General features: G+C 35.7%; 1 protein-coding gene across 4 annotated transcripts in view; it reads right to left on the minus strand.

Annotated features, from left to right (window-relative positions):
- Positions 1 to 8,543: 8,543 nt before the first annotated feature.
- Positions 8,544 to 27,028, minus strand: part of RBM41 (RNA binding motif protein 41) — a 75,552-nt gene continuing 57,067 nt past the window's right edge. For 3 of the 4 annotated variants that reach the window (XM_061409361.1, XM_061409359.1, XM_061409362.1), the window contains 2 exons: positions 18,244 to 18,391; positions 10,348 to 15,762 (listed from right to left, as the gene is read on the minus strand). In XM_061409361.1, the coding sequence (XP_061265345.1) occupies positions 15,596 to 15,762; positions 18,244 to 18,391 (315 nt within the window). In that variant the 3' untranslated portion in view covers positions 10,348 to 15,595. Of the gene's footprint in view, positions 9,260 to 10,347; positions 15,763 to 18,243; positions 18,392 to 27,028 lie in introns of those variants that run through there. The other variant, XM_061409360.1, reaches the window with a different exon arrangement.

Genomic DNA, 27,028 nt, shown 5'->3' on the forward strand with positions numbered 1-27,028 from the left:
GAAAGTACCAAACAGAAGTTATAACTGAAATGAAAAATACACTGGAGGGGTTCAGTAGCAGACTGGATGATGTAGAAGAACCAATCAGTGAGCTGAAAGACAAGACAATGGAACTCACCCAGATAGAGAAGCAAAAAGAAAAAAAGAATTTAAAAAAGTAAAGATACCTTAAGGGACCTTAGGGGCAACATCAAGAATAACATTCACATTATAGAAATATCAGAAGGAGAAGACAGAGATAAAGGGACAAAAAATTTGAAGAAACAGTGGCTAATAAATTTCCAAGTCTGGGGAGGGAAACAGACAACCAGATCCAGGAAGAGCAGAGAACTCAAAATAAGATGAACATAAAGAAACATACACCAAGGTACACTGGAAAAGTTAAGGATAGAGAAGGAATACTAAAATTAGCAAGAGAAAAAATAACTTGTCATGTAGAGGGAAACCCCATAAGGCTATCTGCATATTTTTAAGCAGAAACTGTACAGGCTAGAAGGGACTGGCATGACATATTTCAAAGTGCTGAGAGGAAAAAAAGCACTTCCAACCAAGAATTCTCTACCTGGAAAGATTATCATTCAGAATTGAAGAAGAGATCAAGAGTTCTCCAGATAAGCAAAAGTTAAAGGAGTTCATCACCACTAAACTGGCCCTTCATGACATGTTAAAGGGATTTCTTTAAGCTGAAAAAGGAATGGCACTAATTAATCAGGAATCATATAATTGTAAAAATCTCACTGGAAATGGTAAATATATAATAAAGGTAGTGGATCAATCATTTATAAAGCAAGCATAAAGGTTAAAAGTCAAAAGCAATAAAATTAACTAAAATTACAATAATTATTTAGGTATGAATAAAATAGGGCTTCCCTGGTGATAACAATGCAGGCCTACTTCAAGAAACAAGAAAAATCCCAAATAAATTATCTAACTTTATAACTAAAGGAACTAGAAGAAGAATAACAAAAGAAGCCCAAAATTAGAAGGAAGGAAATAATAAAGATCAGAGTGGAAATAAATGAAATAAAGACTAAAAAACAAATGTAGAAAAGATCAATGAAACTAAGAGCTGGTTCTTTGAAAAGATTAACAAAATCGACAAACCTTCAGCTTGACTAACCAAGAAAAAAAAAAAAAGAGGACTCAAATACATCAGGAAAAGAGAAGTTACAGTTGATATCACAGAAACACAAAACATGACAAGGGACTACTATAAACAATTATATGCCAACATATTGAATAAACTAGAATAAATGGATAAATTCCTAGAAAAATACAGTACTCCAAGACTGAATTGTGAAGAAATAGAAAATCCAAATAGACGGTTTACTAGTAAGGAGATGCAAATAATTATCAGAAAACTTCCAACAAACAAAAACCCAGGACCAGATAGCTTCACTGCTAACTTCTATAAAACATTCAAAGAAAATTTAATACCTATGTTTCTCAAACTCTTCCAAAAAACTGAAGGGGAGAGAAACCTTATAAGCACATTTTGCAAAACCAGCATTATACTGACACCAAAACCAGATAAGAACAACACACACAAAAAGAAAATGACAGGCCAATATCCCTGATGAACATACATGCAAAAATCCTCAACAAAATATTAGCAAACCAAATCCAGCAGTACTTTAAAAGGATCATATGCCACAGTCATGTGGAATTAATTCCAGGGATGCAAGGATGGTTCAACATTTGCAAATCAATCAACATGATATGTCCCATTAACAAAATGAAGGATAAAAATAATATAATCATCTCAATAGATGCAGAAAAAGCATTTAACAAAATTAAACATCCATTTATGATAAAAAAAAAACTCTGAACAAAGTTGTAGGTATAGATGGACTATAACTCAAAGTAATAAGCACCATATATAATAAAGCAACAGCTAATATACTCAATGGTGAAAAGCTGGAAGTTTTTCCTCTGAGTTCAGAAACAAGACAAAGAAGCCCACTCTGGCTACTTTCATTCAACGTAGTAATGGAAGTTTTAGCCACAGCAATTAGGCAACGAAAATAAACTAAAAGCATGCAAATTGGGAAAGAAGAAATAAAGCTGTCACTATTTGTAGATGACATGATAACTATATAGCGAGAACCCTAAAGACTCCACCAAAACACTGTTAGAACTAATAAATGAATTCAGTAAAGTCACAGGATAAAAGATCAATATACAAAAATCTGTGGTATTTCTATACAATAATAATGAACTATCAGAAAGACAAATGAATGAAACAATCTTATTTACAATTGCATTCAGTTCAGTTCAGTCGCTCAGTCGTGTCCGACTCTTTGCGATCCCATGAATTGCAGCACGCCAGGCCTCCCTGTCCATCACCAACTCCTGGAGTTCACTCAAACTCATGTCCATCAAGTTGGTGATGCCATCCAGCCATCTCATCCTCTGTCATCCCCTTCTCCTCCTGCCCCCAATCCCTCCCAGCATCAGAGTCTTTTCCAATGAGTCAACACTTCGCATGAGGTGGCCAAAGTATTGGAGTTTCAGCTTTAGCATCAGTCCTTCCAAAGAACATCCAGGATGGATCTCCTTTAGAATGGACTGATTGGATCTCCCTGTAGTCCAAGGGACTCTCAAGAGTCTTCTCCAACACCACAGTTCAAAAGCATCAATTCTTCAGCGCTCAACCTTCTTCACAGTCCAACTCTCACATCCATACATGACCACTGGAAAAACCATAGCCTTGACTAGACAGACCTTTGTTGGCAAAGTAATGTCTCTGCTTTTCAATATGCTATCTAGGTTGGTCATAACTTTTCTTCCAAGGAGTAAGCGTCTTTTAATTTCATGGCTGCAGTCACCATCCGCAGTGATTTTGGAGCCCAGAAAAATAAAGTCTATCACTGTTTCCCCATCTATTTGCCATGAAGTGATGGGACCAGATGCCATGATCTTCGTTTTCTGAATGTTGAGCTTTAAGCCAACTTTTTCACTCTCCTCTTTCACTTTCATCAAGAGGCTTTTTAGTTCCTCTTCACTTTCTGCCATAAGGGTGGTGTCATCTGCATATCTGAGGTTATTGATATTTCTCCCTGAAATCTTGATTCCAGTTTGTGCTTCATCCAGTCTGGCATTTCACATGATGTAACCTGCATAAGTTAAATAAGCAAGGTGACAATATACATCCTTAAGGTACTCCTTTCCCAATTTGGAACCAGTCCATTGTTTTATGTCCAGTTCTAACTGTTGCTTCTTGACCTGCATACAGATTTCTCAGGAGGCAGGTAAGGTGGTCTAGTATTCCCATCTCTTTAAGAATTTTCCACAATTTGTTGTGATCCACACAAAGGCTTTAGCGTAGTCAATGAAGCAGTAGATGTTCTTCTGGAACTCTCTTGCTTTTTCTATGATCCGAGGGATGTTGGCAATTTGATCTCTGGTTCCTCTGCCTTTTCTAAATCCAGCTTTAACATCTGGAAGTTCTTGGGTCACGTACTATTAAAGCCTAGCTTGGAGAATTTTGAACATTACTTTGCTAGCATGTGAGATTTTGGTAGTTTGAACATTCTGTGTGTATATATATATATACATATATATGTATAATATTTGAACATATTTATAAGTATTTATGTATAATGGACTTCTAGAATTAGATTTTCTAGATCTTTGCAATTAAAATTTTAAAGGATATTGCCAATTGTCCTCTGAAAAGATTACACTTATTTGTACATCCATCCAATGTCTATGAGTGTCTATTTTCCATATCCTTGGAAACATATGATGTTATCAATCTTTACAATATTGACTTTCTGAAGGTTGTAGAAACATAACACATAGTGTGCAGATCTTGGTTTCTAAATACCACTTTTTTTCCCAATAAAAGGAACTAGGGAACCATGTAGAAATGGTTGATTCTAGTACTGGGGTAGGGAATACACAAGATGAGCCTGGAAAATCTTATAGTGCCAGAAAATAAAGTAGTCAAAAAATGGAGACATCAAAATGACATAGAAGCTCCCAATGGCCAAAGCTGGAACAATTTGAACAACAAAACAATGACAGCATTAGGTTATAAGTCATAAAATAAAATAAACATCTATTAGTCTACACTGCTATAAGTAAATTTGTGAATAAACGCACGAGGAAGGTCATCTTCCTCATAGAATTTCAATTAATAAAAACAGATGAAATAGAAGAAATAGAAAATCACCATTAGGTAAACACCACAGTAGTTAATTGTCATTATAAGAACCACTGATGAAAGCTAAACTTAGTGGGCAAAAGTATGATGATGAAAGGTTGTTGCTGAACGAAAAGATGCTGGGATGTTTGGCCTCCAGAGGAGAAGAATTCAATCCAGGGCCAGAGACGAGGCTTGATCGCTCAGAGTTTTTGTGTAATAAAGTTTTATTACAGTATAAAGGACATAGAGAAATCTCCTGACATAGGCATCAGAAGGGGGCAGAAAGAGTACCCCCCTGCTAGTCTTCAGCTGGATGTTAGATAGTCACTAGCAGTCTGTTAATGAAAGAAAGGAATGTCTTAAAACTCAGAATGGCACCAGGCCCCTCACCGGTAAGATGCATTTTGGGATAATCTTGGCACCAAAAGGTTCATCCTGGGCCATAAAATGATTAACTTGAATCTTGTAGAAGGACAGATTACCATACAAATAGTTTCGTTTACATAGATTAGGGGAACAATATCTGAGTATAACATACCGGTTTGTCAAGTAGGTTCTGAGCCATTAGGTGGACCCGACTTGAAGACAGAGTCTGGGGTAAATGCATAGTACATTAACATAGCTTAAGACAAATATTTCCATGAGAAAAATGCATTGGTTATCTCAAGGTTTGAGAATAGTTAACTTCAGGTGAAACCAGGTGTCATTATGGCAACACAATATTTTAAGAGAAACCTCCTTTTAAATTTGTATGGAGAAGAAAAAAATATCACTTGTTTGTTTACTCCTGCCGCTTAAGAGAGATAAAAATGTCTGACACTTGCAGGATATTTCCTCCGTTTTGAGACTCCTGGCCTTCCTGCCTGTTACCCTCTCAACGACAAAACAATGTTTTATATCTTCCTCCACTAGCTTTGTTCGTAGTGATGCTTTCTAAGGCCCACTTGACTTCACATTCCAGGATGTCTGGCTCTAGGTCAGTGATCACACCATTGTGATTATCTGAGTTGTGAAGATCTTTTTTGTACAGTTCTTCTGTGTATTCTTGCCACCTCTTCTTAATATCTTCTGCTTCTGTTAGGTCCATACCATTTCTGTCCTTTATCGAGCCCATTTTTGCATGAAATGTTCCCTTGGTATCTCTCATTTTCTTGAAGAGATTTCTAGTATTTCCCATTCTGTTGTTTTCCTCTATTTCTTTGCATCCTTCTACTAGTGGAGGTGATGGAATTCCAGTTGAGCTATTTAAAATCCTGAAAGATGATGCTGTGAAAGTGCTGCACTCAATATGCCAGCAAATTTGGAAAACTCAGCAGTGGCCACAGGACTGGAAAAGGTCAGTTTTCATTCCAATCCCAAAGAAAGGCAATGTCAAAGAATGCTCAAACTACCGCACAATTGCACTCATCTCACATGCTAGTAAAGTAATGCTCAAAATTCTCCAAGCCAGGCTTCAGCACTACATGAACCGTGAACTTCCTGATGTTCAAGCTGGTTTTAGAAAAGGCAGAGGAACCAGAGATCAAACTGCCAACATCTGCTGGATCATCGAAAAAGCAAGAGAGTTCCAGAAAAACATCTATTTCTGCTTTATTGACTATGCCAAAGCCTTTGACTGTGTGGATCACAATAAACTGTGGAAAATTCTTCAAGAGATGGGAATACCAGACCACCTGACCTGCCTCTTGAGAAACCTATATGCAGGTCAGGAAGCAACAGTTAGAACTGGACATGCAACAGACTGGTTCCAAATAGGAAAAGGAGTATGTCAAGGCTGTATATTGTCACCCTGCTTATTTAACTTATATGCGGAGTACATCATGAGAAACACTGGGCTGGAAGAAACACAAGCTGGAATCCAGATTGCTGGGAGAAATATCAATAACCTCAGATATGCAGATGACACCACCCTTATGGCAGAAAGTGAAGAGGAACTAAAAAGCCTCTTGAGGAAAGTGAAAGAGGAGAGTGAAAAAGCTGGCTTAAAGCTCAACATTCAGAAAACAAAGATCATGGCATCCAGTCCCATCACTTCATGGGAAATAGATGCGGAAACAGTGGAAACAGTGTCAGACTTTATTTCTCTGGGCTCCAAAATGACTGCAGATGGTGACTGCAGCCATGAAATTAAAAGACGCTTACTCCTTGGAAGGAAAGTTATGACCAACCTAGATAGCATATTCAAAAGCAGAGACAGGAGAAGGACATGGCAACCCACTCCAGTATTCTTGCCTGGAGAATCCCATAGACAGAGGAGCCTGGCAGGCTACAGTCCATGGGGTCGCAAGAGTCAGACACGACTTAGTGCACTGTCTCACCCCAGAGATCCTGCCACATATACCACAAAAACCAAACATCCCCCAATGACCTTGGCCCCACTGTTCCAATCACTCCCAGGTGGGAATTCAGGCACATGTCCACAGAGGTCACAGACAACATACACACGGTTCTGTTATGTCCCATATATTACCCTTTCATGTCCCAAGGAAGACATTTTCTCTTAGAGATTTTCATTTAGTGTATCTTTAAAAAATCTTGTGTTAAACTTGCCTCCATCTTTTTCTTGGCTAAGGACAACCCAGAAATGGCCCTTTTATGTCTGTGATGTTGCCATTCACAGCTTTCTTGATAGGCCTAGTACAATCTTGAGAACAGGGTTGCTGTATGCTGAGTGTCAGACGGTAGCTCTTAGCTTTGCCTATCTTAGGTAGTTATGCTGTGCATTTTTTATTGGTGTACCATGTTTGATTTGTCCCTAATACCTTTGAAGTTTTTCTGAGAAATGAATAATGCAACATGAACTTATTAAAATACATTTTAAGCCTTTAAAAAAAAAAAAAAACCAAAAGCAGAGACATTACTTTGCCAACAAAGGTTCGTCTAGTCAAGGCTATGGTTTTTCCTGTGGTCATGCATGGATGTGAGAGTTGGACTGTGAAGAAGGCTGAGCGCCGAAGAATTGATGCTTTTGAACTGTGGTGTTGGAGAAGACTCTTGAGAGTCCCTTGGACTGCAAGGAGATCCAACCAGTCCATTCTAAAGGAGATTAGTCCTGGGTGTTCTTTGGAAGGACCGATTCTAAAGCTGAAACTCCAGTACTTTGGCCACCTCATGCGAAGAGTTGACTCACTGGAAAAGACTCCGATGCTGGGAGGGTTGGGGGCAGGAGGAGAAGGGGATGACAGAGGATGAGATGGCTGGATGGCATCACTGACTCAATGAACGTGAGTCTGAGTGAACTCTGGGAGTTGGTGATGGACAGGGAGGCCTGGCGTGCTACGATTCATGGGGTTGCAAAGAGTCGGACATGACTGAGTGACTGAACTGAACTGAATATATCTTCCTATAAGGTATTTATTAATTCTAATGAGGAAAATATTAACTTTACAGTGAAGCATAGCAGACACTACCTTAACCAGGTGATCAAGGTTACATGTCACCAGTATTAAGACATGTCAGCATCAGATATCTCCTGATATGAGGTACTAAAAAGGACATAACATCATTTCTGCAGTATCCTTACCAAATATGCATAACATCAATATAATCATGACAAAATATCAGAGAAACCCCAATTAGGGACATTGTACAAAATAACTGACCAATGAGAACTGTCACAGTTAGGAACAGATTAAGGATACATAACAAAGTGCAATGTGAGATCCTAGATCATAAAAAGACATTAGTTGGACAGATGGAGAAAATCAAATAAGGTCTGCACATCAGCTAATATTACTGCATCAATATTATTTTCTTAGTTAACTTTTCTATGGTTATGTAAGATGTTAACATCGGGGGAGCTAAGTGAAGGATATATGGGAACTCTTTTACTATTTGACTTTTCTATAAACCGAAAAAGGCTTTTTAAAAAAGAGCTAATTGTAAATTTCCTGGCAGTCTAGTAGTTAGGATTCCATGCTTTCACAGTGGAGGGCCCAGGTTCAATCCCTAGTTGGGGAACTAAGATCCCACAAGTCACATGGCATGGCCAAAACAACAACAAAAAACAAAAAAGAGAGCTAATTGTCCTAATTTGTATTAATACTCTGAACATTCTAAATTTTCTAAGTTTATCATTTATATTTGTTTCTCTATAAATTTTCTTTTTGTTTACCCACTTTTTAATTGGATTACTGACTTAAGTATACTAAGAAAACTATATGAATTCTATATTGAAGAAATTAGCTCCTGTATGTGGCAAATTATTTTCCAGTTTGACCTTTGATTTTTTTTTATGGTGGGTTACTGTGTTTATGTGTATATAGATTTTTTAAATGATTTCTGCTGACCTGTAGGCAGAAAATAAGGAATAGTAGTCAAGTGGCTTTAAGTTATCAATAGTAATCCAAAGACAACAGAATAGGAATATTTTATGGAAATGACTTTAAGAAACTTTCTTTCCTCCATTAAAAGTTACATTTATTTAAACATTTACATACAGTAAAATTCATCCATTCTGGTGTACAATTCTAGGAGTTACCATTCTGGTGTACAATTCTAGGAGTTATCACAAATGCATACACTCATGTAATTATAATCAAGTTACAGAAAATTTCCATTATTAAATAAATTCCTTGTGCTACTCTCTTATTTTTAACCCGTCATCCACTAACTTGTTCTGTTCCATAGTTTTGTCCTTTTCAGAATGTTATATAAATGGAATCTAACAGTAAGTAGCCTTTTGAGTTTGGCTCTTTTACTTAGCAAAATGCATGTGAACTCTATCCAAGCTGTTGCATGTATCATATAGCTCATCATAGTTTTTATTGCTGAGTAGGATTCCCTTGTATGGGTATACCACAGTTTATCTACACACCAGTTGAGGGACATTCTCTGTTTTTATTTTCCCTTATTGTTAATGGTCTGTAGGTCTAGTAAAGGGCAGAGGTGAGATTTTATACAACAGGAAGAAGTTTCTTCTGAAAAGTCCACCTTAGAAGTATGCTCCTAGGTAACATGTGCAAAAGGTTATACCAGGATAACTTACTTCTTGTCCTTTAAACTATATTTAAAATTAGAGTTAATCCAAAGTGAGCAGTTTATCAAAGGAATAGATGTTTTTCCTGAGTATAGTTAGATGATATCCTCAGAGCAGGCCTGACAAATATTCTGAAATGCAAATCATTGGCAGAGTATTAAATTTTTCTTTATTAAAAAACTGAAAAAAGTAAAAATCAGCCCAAATCACACTTTAAAAATTTTATAAAGCAAAAGTCCCTTTTCAGTCTACCCAATCACATCTCTAAAAGTTTTACAATTTGGTATGTATATTTTCCAGGTTTTTCCTAAGTTTATTCAGAAATATCTATATATACATATATCATATATATACAAATGCTTTTGTTTGTAAAAAAAGTATTTACATATACATATATATTACTTTTTAACTTATTACAAAATCCTAGACACTATACAGATCAGAATGCATTAATAGATATACCTCCATTATTTTAACGGCTGTACAGTATTCCACCAAATGGATGCATCATAATTTATCCATTCTCACACTGACAGACATTTAGGTTGTACCCACTATTTCAGTGTGTGTGACTTTATTAAAATATAATTTGGATATCATAAAATTCACCCATTTAAAGTATATAATTCATGGTTTGTACTATAATAAACAAGTTGTACAATCATCACAATCAATTTTAGAACATTTTCATCAAGTTCTAAAGAAACCCTATACACTTCAGCTATTGCCCCAGCCCTAAGCAACCACTAATCTACTTTCTGTCACTATATATTTGGAATCATATAATATACAGTCTTTTGGAATAGTTGCTTTCATTTAGCATGTTTTCAGCATCCTTTCATATTATAGCATATTTACCAGATATGTTCCCTCCTCTTCTACTTTTTGGAAGAATTTTTGAAGAATTTGTATTAATTCTTCTTTAATGTTTGTGATAATTAATCTGATAATCCATTTATGTTTATGCTTTTCTTTTTGGGTATTTAAAAAGTTTTAATTAACCTCTTATTATAGGTATTTTCAGAGTTTCTTTGTTCTCCCTTTCTCAACAATTGGTTTCAGTAATTTGTGTCTTTCTAGGAATGTGTTCATTACAAATAAGTTATCTAATCTATTGGCATAAAATTGTTCATGATGTTCCTTCATAATTTTCTTTAAATTTCTATAAGATTTGTAGTAATGTTTCCCTCCTTCATTTCTGATCCTAGCAATTTGAGTCTTCTTTTTTTTTTTCAATTTTGTTGGTCTTTACATAGAGCCAACTTCGGGTTTCATTAACTTTTTATTCTCTATGCCATTTACTTATCTAATCTTTCATATTTCCTTCCTTCTGCTTTTTCTAGTTAGTTTTCTTCTCTTTGTCCAGTGTCTTAATGTACAAAGTGAGGTTATTGATATGTGATATTTCTTCTTTTTAATTACAAGCATTTACACTTATAAAATTTTCTGTAAGCATTGCTTTCGGTGCATCCCATAAGTTTTGGGATGTTGTATGTTCATTTTCACTCATCTCAAATTAACCTTGTAACTCCTTCTTTGACATATTGGTCATTTAAAAATGTATCTAATTTCTATTTGTGTCTCCTGACTTTCTGTTATTGATTTCTAACAGAAGTTTCATTCTATGTGGTCAGAGAACAAACTCTGCATAGTTTGATACACTTTAATTGACCATGATTTGATTAATGGTATGTGATACAGCTATGATTTTTCCAGTAGTCATGTATGGATGTGAGAGCTGGACCATAAAGAAGGCTGAGTGCTGAAGAACAGATGCTCTCAAACTGTGGTGCTGGAGAAGACTCTTGCGAGCCCCTTGGACTACAAGGAGATCAAATCAGTCAATCCTAAAGGAATTCAACCCTGAATATTCATTGGACGAACTGATGCTGAAGCTGAAGCTGAAGCTCCAATACTTTGGCCACCTGATGTGAAGAGGCAACTCATTTGAAAAGACCCTGATGTTGGGAAAGATTGAGGGCAGGAAGAGAAGTGGGTGACAGAGGATGAGATGGTTGGATGGTGTCACTGACTCAATGGACATGTATTTGAGCAAAATCTGGGAGATAGTCAAAGACAGGGATGCCTGGTGTGCTACAGTCCATGGGGTTGCAAAGAGTTGGGCAAGAATGAGTGACTCAACAACAACAAAATGTGATATGGTCCATCCTGGAGATGTTTCATGTGTATTTGAGAAGAATGTGTGTTTTGCTCTTGTTAGGTGAAGTGTTCTATAAGTATCTTTAAGGTTTAGTTGATTTATAGCATTATTCAAGTCTTCTATTCCTTTGTTCATAATTCTGTCTAGTTCTTAATGAAAATGGGATACTTATTCCCCGACTTTTTGTTGTATACTTTTATATTTCTCCATTCATTTCAGTTTTTGATCCATGTATTTTGGTACTCTGTTGTTAGATGCATATGTGTTTATAATAGATGTCACTATCTACAGCAATTTTTTTTTGCTTTAAAGCTCATTTTAAATAGACTTTAGATCACGATGGTATGATCACTGACCTAGAGCCAGACATCCTGGAATGTGAAGTCAAGTGGGCCTTAGAAAGCATCACTACAAGCAAAGCTAGTGGAGGTGATGGAATTCCAGTTGAGCTATTCCAAATCCTGAAAGATGATGCTGTGAAAGTGCTGCACTCAATATGCCAGCAAATTTGGAAAACTCAGCAGGGGCCACAGGACTGGAAAAGGTCAGTTTTCATTCCAATCCCAAAGAAAGGCAATGCCAAAGAATGCTCAAACTACCACACAATTGCACTCATCTCACATGCTAGTAAAGTAATGCTCAAAATTCTCCAAGCCAGGCTTCAGCAATATGTGAACTGTGAACTTCCTGATGTTCAAGCTGGTTTTAGAAAAGGCAGAGGAACCAGAGAGCAAATTGCCAACATCCGCTGGATCATGGAAAAAGCAAGAGAGTTCCAGAAAAACATCTATTTCTGCTTTATTGACTATGCCAAAGCCTTTGACTGTGTGGATCACAATAAACTGTGGAAAATTCTTCAAGAGATGGGAATACCAGACCACCTGATCTGCCTCTTGAGAAATTTGTATGCCGGTCAGGAAGCAACAGTTAGAACTGGACATGGAACAACAGACTGGTTCCAAATAGGAAAAGGAATTCGTCAAGGCTGCATATTGTCACCCTGTTTATTTAACTTATATGTGGAGTACATTATGAGAAACGCTGGGCTGGAAGAAACACAGCTGGAATCAAGATTGCCGGAAGAAATATCAATAACCTCAGATATGCAGATGACACCACCCTTATGGCAGAAAGTGAAGAGGAACTAAAAAGCCTCTTGAGGAAAGTGAAAGTGGAGAGTGAAAAAGTTGGCTTAAAGCTCAACATTCAGAAAACGAAGATCATGGCATCCAGTCCCATCACTTCATGGGAAATAGATGGGGAAACAGTGGAAACAGTGTCAGACTTTATTTCTCTGGGCTCCAAAATCACTACAGATGGTGACTGCAGCCATGAAATTAAAAGATGCTTACTCCTTGGAAGGAAAGTTATGACCAACCTAGATAGCATATTCAAAAGCAGAGACATTACTTTGTCAACAAAGCTTCGTCTAGTCAAGGCTATGGTTTTTCCTGTGTTCACGTATGGATGTGAGAGTTGGACTGTGAAGAAGGCTGAGCACCGAAGAATTGATGCTTTTGAACTGTCGTGTTGGAGAAGACTCTTGAGAGTCCCTTGGACTGCAGGGAGATCCAACCAGTCCATTCTGAAGGAGATCAGCCCTGGGATTTCTTTGGAAGGAATGATGCTAAAGCTGAAACTCCAGTACTTCGGCCACCTCATGCAAAGAGTTGACCCATTGGAAAAGACTCTGATGCTGGGAGGGATTGGGGGCAAGAGGAGAAGGGGACGACAGAAGATGAGATGGCTGGATGGCATCACTGACTCGATGGATATGAATCTCAGTGAACACCAGGTGTTGGTGATGGACAGGGAGGCCTGGCGTGCTGCGATTCATGGGGTCGCAAAGAGTTGGACACGACTGAGCGACTGATCTGATCTGAACAGTATAGCCACTCCAGCTTTCTAATACTTGCCATTTGCCTGATATTTATATCCTTTAACCTTCAATCTGTATCTTTGAATCTAAAGTGTGACTACAATAAATAGCATAGAGGTAAGTCTTGTTTGTTTTTCCCATTTGATGATCTCTGCCTTTTGACTAGATCGTTTAATCCATTCATACTTATGTCTCAAGTTTTTATTTCTCCATTCCTCTTTTTACTTTCTTTTGCATTAGACATTTTCTAATAAGACATTTAAGTGTATTTAATATTTTTACTAAATATTTTTAGCTATTTTGTTAGTGGTTGCTCTAGGGTTTACCATACACGTCTTAACTGGCTTCAGCTATATACTAACTAAATTCCAATGAGATATAAAAACCTTATTCCTATGTAAACCTATTCCTTTTCTTATTTTTGTGATATTATTGTTAGTAGTGTTATCTCTACATGTTATAAACCCAGTAATATGTCATTATAATTATTACTTAGTATAATTTTATGTCTTTTAAAGAAGCTGACAGAAGAAAGAGCAAGTATATTATTTATAGCTTTTTTATATTAACCTTCTTATTTCCTATTTCTTGTTACTTTCACTTGTTCCTATGGATTTGAGTTATCACCTGGAGTCATTAATTCAATACAGCTTTGTTTCTACCTTTGTCTTGCTATTGGTAAATATATTAGTTTTATATGTAATAGATCTAATAATGCAATTACATATATATTGCTTGATAAAATAGCTTTTAAAATCAATTAAGAAAGAAAAATGTATTTTGACTATCTAATTACACAATTACCTTTACCAGTGCTAATTTTTTGTATGTGTAGATTCAAATTACTGTCTGAGGTCACCTGCTTTCTACCTGAAGAACTTCTTTTGATATTTCCTGCTAGTCAGGTCTGACAGCAACATTTTCTCCCAGTTTTTGACTGTGTGGGAGTGTCTTCATTTCATCTTCATTCTTGATAAACAGTTTTATTGAATAGGGAATCTATGTTGACAGTTCTTTTTCATTTCAACACTCTGAGTAAATTTTCCCACTACCACCTCCTTTGTTTCTGATGAGAACTTATCTGTTATTGAAGTTTCCTTGTAAATGATGCTTCATCTATCTCATTTTGCTTTCAAAAGTTTCATCTTTGGGTTTTAGCATTCTTATTGTGGTGTGTTTGTGGATTTCTTGTTTATTTTACTTGGGATTCATTGAGATCTCTTGGATGTGTAGATAGTTTCTTATCAAATTTGGGGTGTTTACAGCCATTATGTATTGGAATATCTTTTTCTGCTCCTTTCTTTCTCTGACATTCCCATTATAAGTACATTAGAGTGCTTAATGGTTGTATACTCTGTTATGTTTTCATTCTTTTTTCTTTCTGATCTTCATCCTGGATACGATCAAATTTAATTATCACAATCCAATGAAGTAATATTACTATCCCCATTTTTACAGATGAAAAAAATTGAGGCTCAGATTTAATGACTTGCCAAAGTCATAGAGTGGTTAAATATGGCTGTGGAGTTCAAACAGGTCTGATTCCAAAGTTTATACTACTTCCTCCATATCATGTCATTTTTCTATTTTCCAGCAACTATAAACAAACAACTGGGGGACTTGGGGCTGGCTGCCTCTCTTCTAGAAAGCTCTTTCTTTCTACCCTCCTTTGGTATTCTTTGCTAGTATGTTCCTCTTCTAAAATTCATATATTTAATTCCTAACATGTACTGACAATGATTCAATGCTTATTGCTTTGAATTCAATCATTATTCAATGGTAGCTAGTGTAAATAATTGTGAGAACATTAATGTTTTGATCTAAATTCTTTCATTAGAAAAAATGAACAGCTTTTTGAAGATACTGATAACTTAATAGGGAGTGTGCATTAAATATTTTCTGACTAACCTATGAAAACTACCTACTGTTACTGCTGAAGGTCTAATTCAACAGCATTTGCTGACGTTCAGGCCCCTGGTCACTTATTTACTAGGTGAATAAAATTAGGGACAAGTGGGCTCTAGATATAAATATTTCAACATTTACTTAGTTTTTTTAGTTTTATATATATATAGGAGGCAGTCTTAGAAAGAATGTCATCTCTAGGGACAAATATATAAGACCTCATATAAATTACAATGATTTAAAAAATCCTTGGAAGAAATCTACTGTAATTTATCCTGAGAAAATGATACTCTTTATAACCAACCCTCTATACTCATTATATTGTCTATCCTAGATAATCTTTGATTATAGAAAGTGTATTCTGCCAATTCTTTCCAAAAGCTGAAAGGGATTGTCTTAATTTTGCTTTCTTTCCCTCAGTTTCTCTTCTTCAATTCCAAACAAACTGCTCTCTATACACAAAACCTAGATCCTAAATTCTGATGTAAAAAGACCTCCTGGGACTCACAGTTTTTGTATCTTCTAACTGCCACTGATTTCAGTAGTATTATCTGTAGTAGATGATATTAGAGAAGCAGCCTGGAGATCTGGCCGTTGCTTTTTGTTCTTTCCAAATTCTATCACCAATATTTTCCCACGTAGCTTATATCCATTTACTAGACGCAATGCTTGCCATGCTATTTCTGTATCTAAAAGAGAAAGAAAACCACCAGTTTATGTATGGCTTAATAATTCAATTTTATTCCAAGTCTAGTTTATGTTGTTTTGCCTTGGAGTACAATGTAGGCTATAAGGTCATGTAGTTATTTGAGTTTATTGTGTTTTCCACAATCCCAAATTTGTATAACTCAGCAAGATTAAATAGCTAAGAATAATTACAATAGAATCTTTAAAAGGATGCTTGAGTATCTCCTAATTCAAGGATATAGGTAAAACAAAAAAAAACAAAACAAGGATACAGACAGTGTGCTAAAGAGGGCTAAGCTACATCTAATAATACACAAACCTGTATCTTAGATAACACATTATAGGTGCTAAGAGAATGAAATAATTTTCAAAATAGAAAACACAAAAAGAAGTTATTATGGTACTGGGGACATTTTCCTATTAATACTTTTCCTTTTGATTAGAGAGTGGTTGTCAGAGCCCTCACTTGGATAAGTTTAAGAATCCCTGTAGGCATATGGAAGCTTGAGGTGTAAGAGTATATAGGGTATAGCAGAAGGATTTAATTTATGGGTCTCAGAGTCTAGATGTGGGAAATTAGGAAGGAATGGACTTATCGCCCAGAGTCTGTCAGATCCTAAGTAGACAAGCAATGGTTTTAGATTGAACCAATTTATGTCTTATATGTATGCTCTACAAATTTTCAAATGTATTCATAACTAGTAAAACAGCTATTTATTTAAAAGTACTTAGTGTATAAAGCCTTTTTATTATATATATTTTCAACTAATGGATCATATTAGGTGGGGGGGTACATGAAATAATATTTTAAGTTTAAAAAGGTTCTTACACTTGAAAAGACTGAAAATCACTAGAGCTGAGGATACAAAAACGTTCAATGAGATAGGAAAGATGGTACAATGCTGTATAAGAAGACTGTAGGGGAATTTGGCATTGCTCATGTGCAAAAGCACTCGCCTTTAAATACATTACTATGCAGTATATAAATTATGATAGTTTAGGGATAATAAAAGGCACAGTTCCTACCTAGCCTCCACCAAAAAAGAAAGATAGTCTGGTCTGTCATAGAAACTGGAATTCCTATAGAGATACAATTTGTTTAATTACACTTTGTTTTATTATGCTTTGCAGATAATGTGTTCTTTCCAAATTGAAGGGTTTTAGCAACCCTGAACTGTTAGATGATAGTATTTTTTACTAAGAAAGTATTTTTAAATCAAGATATGTACATTGTTTTTTGGACTAAATACTACTGCTCACTTAATATACTACAGTATAGTATAAACACAAGGCTTCTCAGGTGGCTCAGAGGTAAAGAATCTGCCTGCAGGAGATCCAGGAGACGTGGGTTTGATCCCTGCATTGGGAAGATCCCATGGAGGAGGAAATGGCAACCCATTCCAGTATTCTTGCCTGGAAAATTCCATGGAGAGAGGAGCCTGGTGGGCTACAGTCCATGGGGTCACAAAGAGTCAGACACAACTGAGTGACAGTGCATGCATGCATGCACCCTTTCTTCCAGTCTATGGTGATAATCTGCCTCCGATAGTGTAAATATAACTTTTATATGTACCGCTACTGCTAAGTCACTTCAGTTGTGTCCAACTCTGTGCGACCCCATAGATGGCAGCCCACCAGGCTCCCCCATCCCTGGGATTCTCCAGGCAAGAATACTGGAGTGGGTTGCCATTTCCTTCTCCAATGCATGAAAGTGAAAAGTGAAAGTGAAGTCACTCAGTCCTGTCCGACTCTTCGAGACCCCATGGACTGCAGCCTACCAGGCTCCTTCGTCCATGGGATTTTCCAGGCAAGAGTACTGGAGTGGGGTGCCATTGCCTTCTCCATTATATGTACTAGGAAAACAAAAAATTCGTGCAACTCACTTTATTGAGATAATTCACCTTATTGCAGTGGTCTGGAATTGAATCTGCCGTATCCCTGAGACATGCCTGTATTATTCTTCCCTATGGTTTAGGATACTGAAGTCATGTATTAGGATGCAAACAACAGTTAAACAATATATCACCCACTAGTTAATTATGAATTACTAATTAATTAGCATAATATAGCATAATATCACAATAGCTTGCAGTCTTACTCCTAAAGGAATAAGGCATAATGCAACTATAAGTGTTCTGATAAGAATACCAATATATTAATAATCGATGTAATTATAACTTGGACTAGAAATATTACTTTCAGCAGAGGGAAAGTAAATTTTGATACAGTGAGTAGGAAGTGCCAAGTTGGGGAAAAGAGAGAACAATGGTGTAAGGTGGTGGTGCACTGTCAAAGAAGGAGAGGAAACACAGAAGGGAGAATAGAAAAAAAAAAAAAGAACATGTTTTCCTAAGTTCTCTTTCCTTCCTCTGATATGCTTCTTTTGTGGGCTATATTTAAATTAGAGAGGGCATATGTAGTTGCTAATGAACTTATTAGTGACTCAGCCATAACTGAGTAATTATCCAGATGAAGCTACTTACTGGGAAAAGTGATAAAAGCCTGCCCCCTCATTCGTCCAGTCATCATTCGGAATTGAATTGGAGGTCCTTTCTTTTCCTGGAACCGAGCGAATAATGAGACAAGATCTCTTTCAGTCACCCGAGGACTAAGGTTCTTCAGGTATAACACCTAATACAAACCAAGGATCAACAGAAATATCACATTAGAGAGATAAGGAAACTATTTCATTGTGGAAGGACTTAGTTTCAGATAAAGGTGGTGGATTGAATACATGCATCTAATTTCAATCCCTCCAAAAACCTTTAAAACTATAGGGACTTTTTAAAAAAGTAAGGAAGAACAAGGAAATGAGGCAACAGCAACAATATTCTGGAAGCTGTAAAATAACTGAACAAGCATACTCGAGAAAGCTGAATCTTAAATCAGCAGTGGGGGAAACCAAGAACTAACCCAATCTACATCTAAGAATCCTGAAACGTTTTAGGAACTGATATATTCTAGTGTCTCTGGAAATGGATATAAAGAGCTGGAGTTAAGATAAAGTGGTTATGTTAAAAGTTCTTTAAAAGATTAGATTATATCTTTAAACACCCTCCCCTACAAAATGCTACTGGGTAAAGACCACTCCCAATCCTGCTGTATACTGAAGGTTCATTCTCTGAACATGGGGAATGTTAGACACCATTGAGGATGTGAATACTGTTCCTGAAAACTAGGCTTTAAGAGAAATGATGCATTCTGAATGATGAGGATATCCAAAACATTTTCCTTCATTTGGCTCCTACAATGCTGGTGGTACCCTCCCCAAGTGAGAGTTCTGAAGTCTTTTCTGGGAAATCTAATCAGCCCCAAGAGGAAAGGTCTAAAAATGCTGATTTAGAATGCGGAATTTCTCCAACAAATGAATGAGCCAGATGACTTTAAGTGAAACTTAAATTCAATAAGGATCACTCATTTGATCAGAGCTTCCAATCCGTTTTTGGCTCCTACTCATAAATATGAGCAGAAATTATCAGGCATCTGAAAAAAGCAACTAATGTGAAAAAGACAGAACAAAAAATAAATAAAAGCAAGTGGGAGAAAACAGAAACTATGCAAGGAGAAAAAAAAAATAACTTCAAAGAGCCATCACTAATATCCTCAGAGAAAGAAGAGAAAATATTTCATCTATTAGGAATGAAATGCTTTTTTAAAAAGAAACATTCAAGAAAATAAACAAAAAGAGCTCTTAAATGTGATGGAACTTTAGTTCTCATTGGCTTAAAATAGATTATTACAAGGTGTTTTAAGTAAGTACCTTTGTAATCATAGTTAAAATACCTATAGAAGGCACACAAAATGAGAAAGGAAAAAGGCAATTCACTACCAAAAAATTAGCAACAAGGGCTATAAAACAGAAAACCACTAATAAATGGCAATAGTAAATCCTCTCTATCAATAATTACTTTACATATAAATGGATTAAACTCCCTAGTCAAAGACATAGAGTGGTTAAACAAACACAAAACAAAATGTGACTAAGTGCTGTCTACAAGAAACTCACTTTAGATTTAAGGCCATACACAGGCTGGAAAAGAAAGGATAAAAAGAGAAATTCCACGCAAATTGCAACCAAAAAAGAATAAGGTTGGCCATGTTTAATCAAGATAAAATAGACTTAAAGTCAAAAACTTTCAAAAGAGATGAAAAAGGACATTATATAATGATAAAAGGGTAGACATAATGACTATAAATATATATGCACACAACATCAGAGCACTTAAATATATGAGCAAACATTGAGAAAATTGAAGGGGGGTATAAGCAGCAACACAATACTACTAGGAGATTTCAATACCTCACTTTCAGTAGCAAAAGAAAAACTAGAAAATTCACAAATATGTGGAAACTAAACAACATAATCTAGAAAAACCAATGGGTCAAAGAAGAAATCAAAAGGTAAATTAGAAAATACCTTGATACAAAGGAATATGAAACCACAACATACCAAAATTTATGGAATGCAACTAGGTCAATACTAAAAAGGAAGTTTATAGCATTAAATGCCTACATTAAACAAGGGGAAAGCTCTCATACTACTTTGCATTTCAAGGAGCTAGAAAAAAAAAACAAACTAAGCTCAAAGTTATTGGACAGAAATAATAAAGTTTACACAGAAATAATTGACATAGAGATTAGGAAAATAATAGAAAAAAAATCAACCAAACTAAGCTGTTTTTTAAAAAGATCAACAAAATTGACTACTTTAAGCTAGGCTAAGAAAAAACAGAAGACTCAAATAAAATTCAGAATGAAAGAGGAAACTTTACAATTGATGCCACAGAAATAAAAAAGGATTATGAGAGACTACTCTGACAATTATATGCCAACAAATTGGATAATCTAGAGAAAATGATAAATTCCTAGAAACATAAACCTACCAAGATGAAATCATGAAGAAACAGAAAATCTGAATAGACTTATAACTAGCAATAAAATTATTCAGTAATTAAAAATCTCCCAACAAAGAAAAGCCCAAGACCAGATGGCTTCACAGGTGAATTCTATCAAATATTTAAAGAATTAATACCAATCCTCCTAAAATTCTTCCAAAAACTTGAAGAGGCAGGAACACTTCCAAACTAATTTTATCAGGCCAGCATTAACATCACCCCAAACAGAAAAAGATATTATAAGAAATGAAAACTAAAGGCTAATATCTGTGATGAATACACATGTAAAAATTCTTAACAGAAAAGTAGTAAACTGAATTTAAAAGCATATTAAAAGGATCATGGCCAAATGTGATTTATCCCTGGGTGAAAGGATGGTTCAACATATGAAAATCAATCAATATCATATAGCACATTAATAGAATGAAGGATAAAAATCACAAATCATTTCAATAGACCTCAATGGACAGATCTTCCAGACAGAAAATCAGTAAGGCAACAGAGATACTAAATGACACAATAGAACAGCTAGATTTAATTGTTATTTTCAGGACATTAAATTAAAAATAAACCCAGAATACACATCCTTTTCAAGTGCACATAAAACATTCTCTATGATAGACCACAAACTAGGACACAAAATAGGCCTCAAGAAATTTAAGAGGCCAGGGATTATTTCAAGCATCTTTTTGACTACAATAGCATGAAACTAGAAATCAGCCACAGAAAGAGAAATTAGGAAAAAAGATAACATAGAAACATAACAACATGCTACTAAAGAAACTAATAGGTTAACAGTGTAATCAAAGAGAAAATTAAAAAATATCTTGAGACAAATGACAATGAAAACTCAACCAGTTGCAGAAAAGGTAGTCCAAAGAGGGAACTTCATAGTGATAAACGTTTTCCTCAAAAAAAAAAACAAGAAAAATATCAAATAAACAATCTAAACTACCACCTAAAAGAATTAGAAAAAGAACAATCTAAAGTCAACAGAAGGAAGTAAATAATAAAAATCAGGGAGGAAATTAATAAAATAAAGATAAAAATAGAAAAAAATGAATGAAAACAAGAACTGAAAAGGTAAACAAAACTGACAAACCTCTGGCCATGCTCAGTAAGAGAGAAGGCCCCAATTAAATAAGGAGAAATAACAACTGATATTGCAGAAATGCAAAAAAAAAAAAAAAACCACACAAGAATACTATGAACAATTATTTGCTAACAAACTGGACAACCTAGAAGAAATGGATAAGTTTCTAGAAACATACAGCCCACCAAAACTGAATCAAAAATAGATAGTTTGAACACATCAATCACTACAAGTGAAATAGAATCTGTAATTAAAAAACAACAACAACAAAAAACCTCCCTGCAAACAGAAGTTCAGGACTGGATGTCTTCACTGGGGAATTCTACCAAACATACAAAGAAGAACTTATATTGATTCTTCTCAAACTCTTCCAAAAGATTGAAGAGGAAGGAATACTACCAAAGTCATTCTATGAAGCCACTATTACTCTGATACCAAATCTAGACAAAAACACTACCAAAAAAGAAAATTACGTTCATCTTTGATGAATACTTCCTGGTGGCTTCCCTGGTGGCTCAGACGGTAAACCGTCTGTCTACAGTGCAGGAGACCCAGGTTCGATCCCTGGGTGGGGAAGATCCCCTGGAGAAGGAAATGGCAATCCACTCCAGGACTATTGCCTGGAAAATCCCATGGACAGAGGAGCCTGGTAGGCTACAGCCCATGGGGTCACAAAGAGCTGGACATGACTGAATGACTTCACTTTCTTTCTTTCACTTTCATGAATACAGATGCAAAAATCCTCAACCAAATATTAGCAAAACAAATCCAACAACACATAAAAAAGATCATACACCATGATCAAGTAGGATTTATCCCAGGGTCATAAGGATGGTTCAACATATGTAAATCATTCAGTGTGATACATCACATCAACATAAGAAAAGATAAAACTCACATAATCATCTCAATATATACAGAAAAGCATTTGATAAAATTCAGCATCCATTCATGATAAAAAACTTTTTATCAAAGTGGGTCTAGAGAGAACATATCTCAACATAATACAGTAAGTCACCTACATAATCTGTTCCAAGAGCACAATTATAAGTTCAATTTGTTCATAAGTCCAACAAAGTTATCCCAGGTACCCAGCTTAACACAACTGGCGATATAGTACTGTATTGTAATAGGTTTACAATACTTTTCACACAAATAATGCATAAAAAACAAGCAGAAAAAATAAAGAAGATATCTTTAATATTATAATACAGTACCTTGAAAAGTACAGTAGTACAGTACAACAGCTGGCATATAGGGGCTGGCATTGAGTGAACAGGCAAGAAGAGTTACTGACTAGAGGAGGGAGAGGAGCTAGGAGATGGCAGAGCTGAAGGATCATCAGAAATAGGAGATGGAGGGCAGGTTACAATTTCACTCCCACCTGACATTGATGATACACACTTTCACATCTTTGAGAGTTTGCAACTTGAAGGTTCGCATGTAGGGGACTTACTGTAAAAGCTATTTATGACAAACCCCCAGCCATTGCTCAATAGTGAAAAGCTGAAAGCCTTCCTATTAAAATCTGGAGCAAGACAATGATGCCCACTATTACCATTTCTATTCAACATAGTATTCTAGCCATAGCAATAAAACAAGAAAAATAAAAGGTATCCAAAAATGGAACAGAAGAGGTAAATTTGCCATTATATACAGATGACATTATACTATATATAGAAAACCCTAAAGACTTCACCCTTATAGCAGACAGTAAAGCAGAACTAAAGAGCCTCTTGATGAAAGTGAAAGAGGAGAGTGAAAAAGTTGCCTTAAAGCTCAACATTCAGAAAACTAAGATCATGGCATCTGGTCCCATCACTTCATGGCAAATAGATGGGGAAACAGTGGAAACAGTGGCTGACTTTATTTTTCTGGGCTCAAAAATCACTGCAGATGGTGATTGCAGCCATGAAATTGAAAGAAACTTACTCCTTGGAAGGAAAGTTATGACCAACCTAGACAGCATATTAAAAAGCAGAGATATTACTTTGCCAACAAAGGTCCGTCTAGTCAAGGCTATGGTTTTTCCAGTGGTCATGTATGAATTTGAGAGTTGGACTACAAAGAAAACTGAGCGCTGAAGAATTGATGCTTTTGAACTGTGGTGTTGGAGAAGACCCTTGAGAGTCCCTTGGACTGCAATGAGATCCAACCAGTCCATCCTAAAGGAGATCAGTCATGGGTGTTCATTGGTAGGACTGATGTTGAAGCTGAAACTCCAATACTTAGGCCACCTGATGAGAAGAGCTGACTCATTTGAAAACGACAGAGGATGAGATGGTTGGATGGCATCATTGACTCAATGGACATGGGTTTGGGTGAACTCTGGGAGCTGGTGATGGACAGGGAGGCCTGGCGTACTGTGGTTCATGGGGTTGCAAAGAGTCGGAAACAACTGAGTGACTGAACTGAACTGAACTGAAAGACTCCACACAAAATCTCCTAAGCAAATTCAGCAAATTAGCAGGATATAAGAACCGATAAGCAAATTCAGCAAAGTAGCAGGATACAAGATTAACTTACAGAAACCTGTTCCTTTCTTTACAATAAACATATCAGAAAGGGAAAATAGAAAAAAAAATCCTTTTAAGACTGCATAAAAATCAAATACTTTGGAATTAAATTTGACCAAGGAAATGAAAGACTTATATGCTGAAAACTGTAAACACTGATAAAAGAAGATGATTTTAAGAAATGGGAAGATACACCATATTCTTGGATTGGAAAAATTAATATGGTTAAAATGGCCATACTACCCAAAGCAATCTACAGGTTTAATGCATCCCTATCAAATTACCCATGACGTTTTTCACAGACTAGAACAAATAAGTCTAATACTTATGATGAACCAAAAAAGACCCAGAATTGGCAAAATAATCCTGAAGATAAAGAACAAAGCAGAAGGCATAACTCTCCAAGACTTCAGACAATTACAAAGCTACAGTAATCAAAAGAGTGGTACTGGCACAAAAACATACATATAGATCAACATAATAGAATAGAGAGTCCAGAAATAAACCCACACACCTATAGTCAATTAATCTTCAATAAAGGAGGCAAGCTATACAATGGAGAAAAGACAGTCTCTTCAGCAAGTGGTGTTGGGAAAGTTGGACAGCCACATATAAATCAATAAAGTTAGAACACCCCCTCACACCATACACACAAAAAACTCAAAATGGCTTTAAGATTTACATATAAGACAGGACACCATAAAACTCCTAGAAGAGAACATAGGCAAACATTCTCTGGCATAAAATGTGCCAATGTTTTCTTAGGTCAGTCTCTGAAGGCAATAGAAATACAAGCAAAAATAAACAAATGGAACCTAATCAAACTTATAGGCTTTTGTACAGCAAGGGAAACCATAAACAAAACTAAAAGACAACCTACATACTGGGAAAAAATATTTGCAAAAGATGTGACCGACAAAGGGTTAATTTAAAAAATATACATACAGCTCATAAAACTCAATAACAAAAAAACAAACAACCCAATCAAAAAGTGGGCAGAAGATCTAAGTAAAGAAGATCTTCACCAAAGAAGACATATGGATAGCCAATGAGCACATGAAAAGATGTTCAACACTGCTAATTAAAGAAATGCAAATCAAAACTACAATATGGTATTATGTCACTGGTCAGGATGACCTTCAACAAAAAGTCTACAAATAATAAATGCTGGAGTATGTAGAGAAAAGAAAATCCTCTTACACTGTTGGTGGGAATGTAAATTGGTGTATATGAAGAACATTACAGAGGTTCCTTAAAAAACTAAAAGTAGAGTTGCCATATGATCCAGCAATCCCACTCTTGGGCATATATCTGGAAAAAACTAATTCAAAAAGATACATGCACCTCAATGCTCATAGTAGTACTATATATAATAGCCAAGATATGGAAGCAAACTAAATATCCATCAACAGATGAATGGGAAGAAGATGTGGTATATATTAATATATACAATGGAATACTATGCTATGCTAAGTCACTTCAGTCATGTCCGACTCTGTGCGACCCCATAGACGGCAGCCCACCAGGCTCCCCCATCCCTGGGATTCTCCAGGCAAGAACACTGGAGTGGGCTGCCATTTCCTTCTCCAATGCATGAAAGTGAAAAGTGAAGTGAAGTCGCTCAGTCGTGTCCGACTCTTAGTGACCCCATGGATTGCAGCCTAACAGGCTCCTCCGAATGGAATACTACTCAGCCATAAAAAATGAGATAATACCATTTGTGGCAACATGGATGGAACAAGAGATTGTCATAGCAGGTGAAGTAGGTCAGATAGAGAAAGAAAAATATCATATGATATCACTTACATGTGGAATCTAAAATATGATACAAATCACAAAACAAAAATAGACTCACAGACATAGAAAACAAACTTATGGTTATCAAAGAGGAAAGGCAGGGAGGAAGGATAAACTAGGAGTTTGGGATTAGCAGGTAGAAACTACTATATATAAAAAAGATAAACAACAAGACCCTACTATACAGCACAGGAAACTATATTTGATATCTTGCAACGAACTATAATGGAAAATAATCTAAAACTTATATATATATAAAATATAAATATAAAAGTTGTTTTATATATATATATATAAAACTGAATCACTTTGCTGTACACCAGAAACTAACACAACATTGTAAATTAACTATATTTTAGTAAAAAAAAATATAAAAAGAAATTAATAAAGAGAAATAAATGGAAAGACATCCCATACTCAAGGACTGGAAATATTAATACTGTCAAAATGTGATACTAATCAAAGCAATCTACAGATTCAATGCAATTCTTATCAAAATACCAATGATGGTTTTTATGTAAATAAAAAATATCCTAAAATTCATATGAACCACAGAGACCATGAATAGACAAAGCAATCTTGAGGAAGAAGAACAAAGTAGTATGTGTTATATATCCTGATTTCAAACTACAGTAATCAAAACAGTAAGGTACTGGCATAAAAAAGTACATATTGACCAATGAACTGGAATAGAGGGCCTAGAAATTAACCACACATTTATGGTAAGCTGGTCTTAGACAAGGAGGGCAAAAATACACATGGGGAAAAAACAACCTCTTTAATAAATGGTGTTTGGAAAACTGGATATCCAGGACAAAAAATGAAATTAGATGCTTCTCTTATACCATACACAAAACCCAACTCAAAATATTAAATACTTAAAAATAAGATGTGACACTCTAAAACTCCTAGAAGCAAACAGAAAAATCTTCTTGACCATTGGCCTTGGCAATAATTTAGATATGAT

Source organism: Bos javanicus, chromosome X (genome assembly GCF_032452875.1).
Source record: "Bos javanicus breed banteng chromosome X, ARS-OSU_banteng_1.0, whole genome shotgun sequence".
NCBI lineage: Eukaryota > Metazoa > Chordata > Mammalia > Artiodactyla > Bovidae > Bos > Bos javanicus.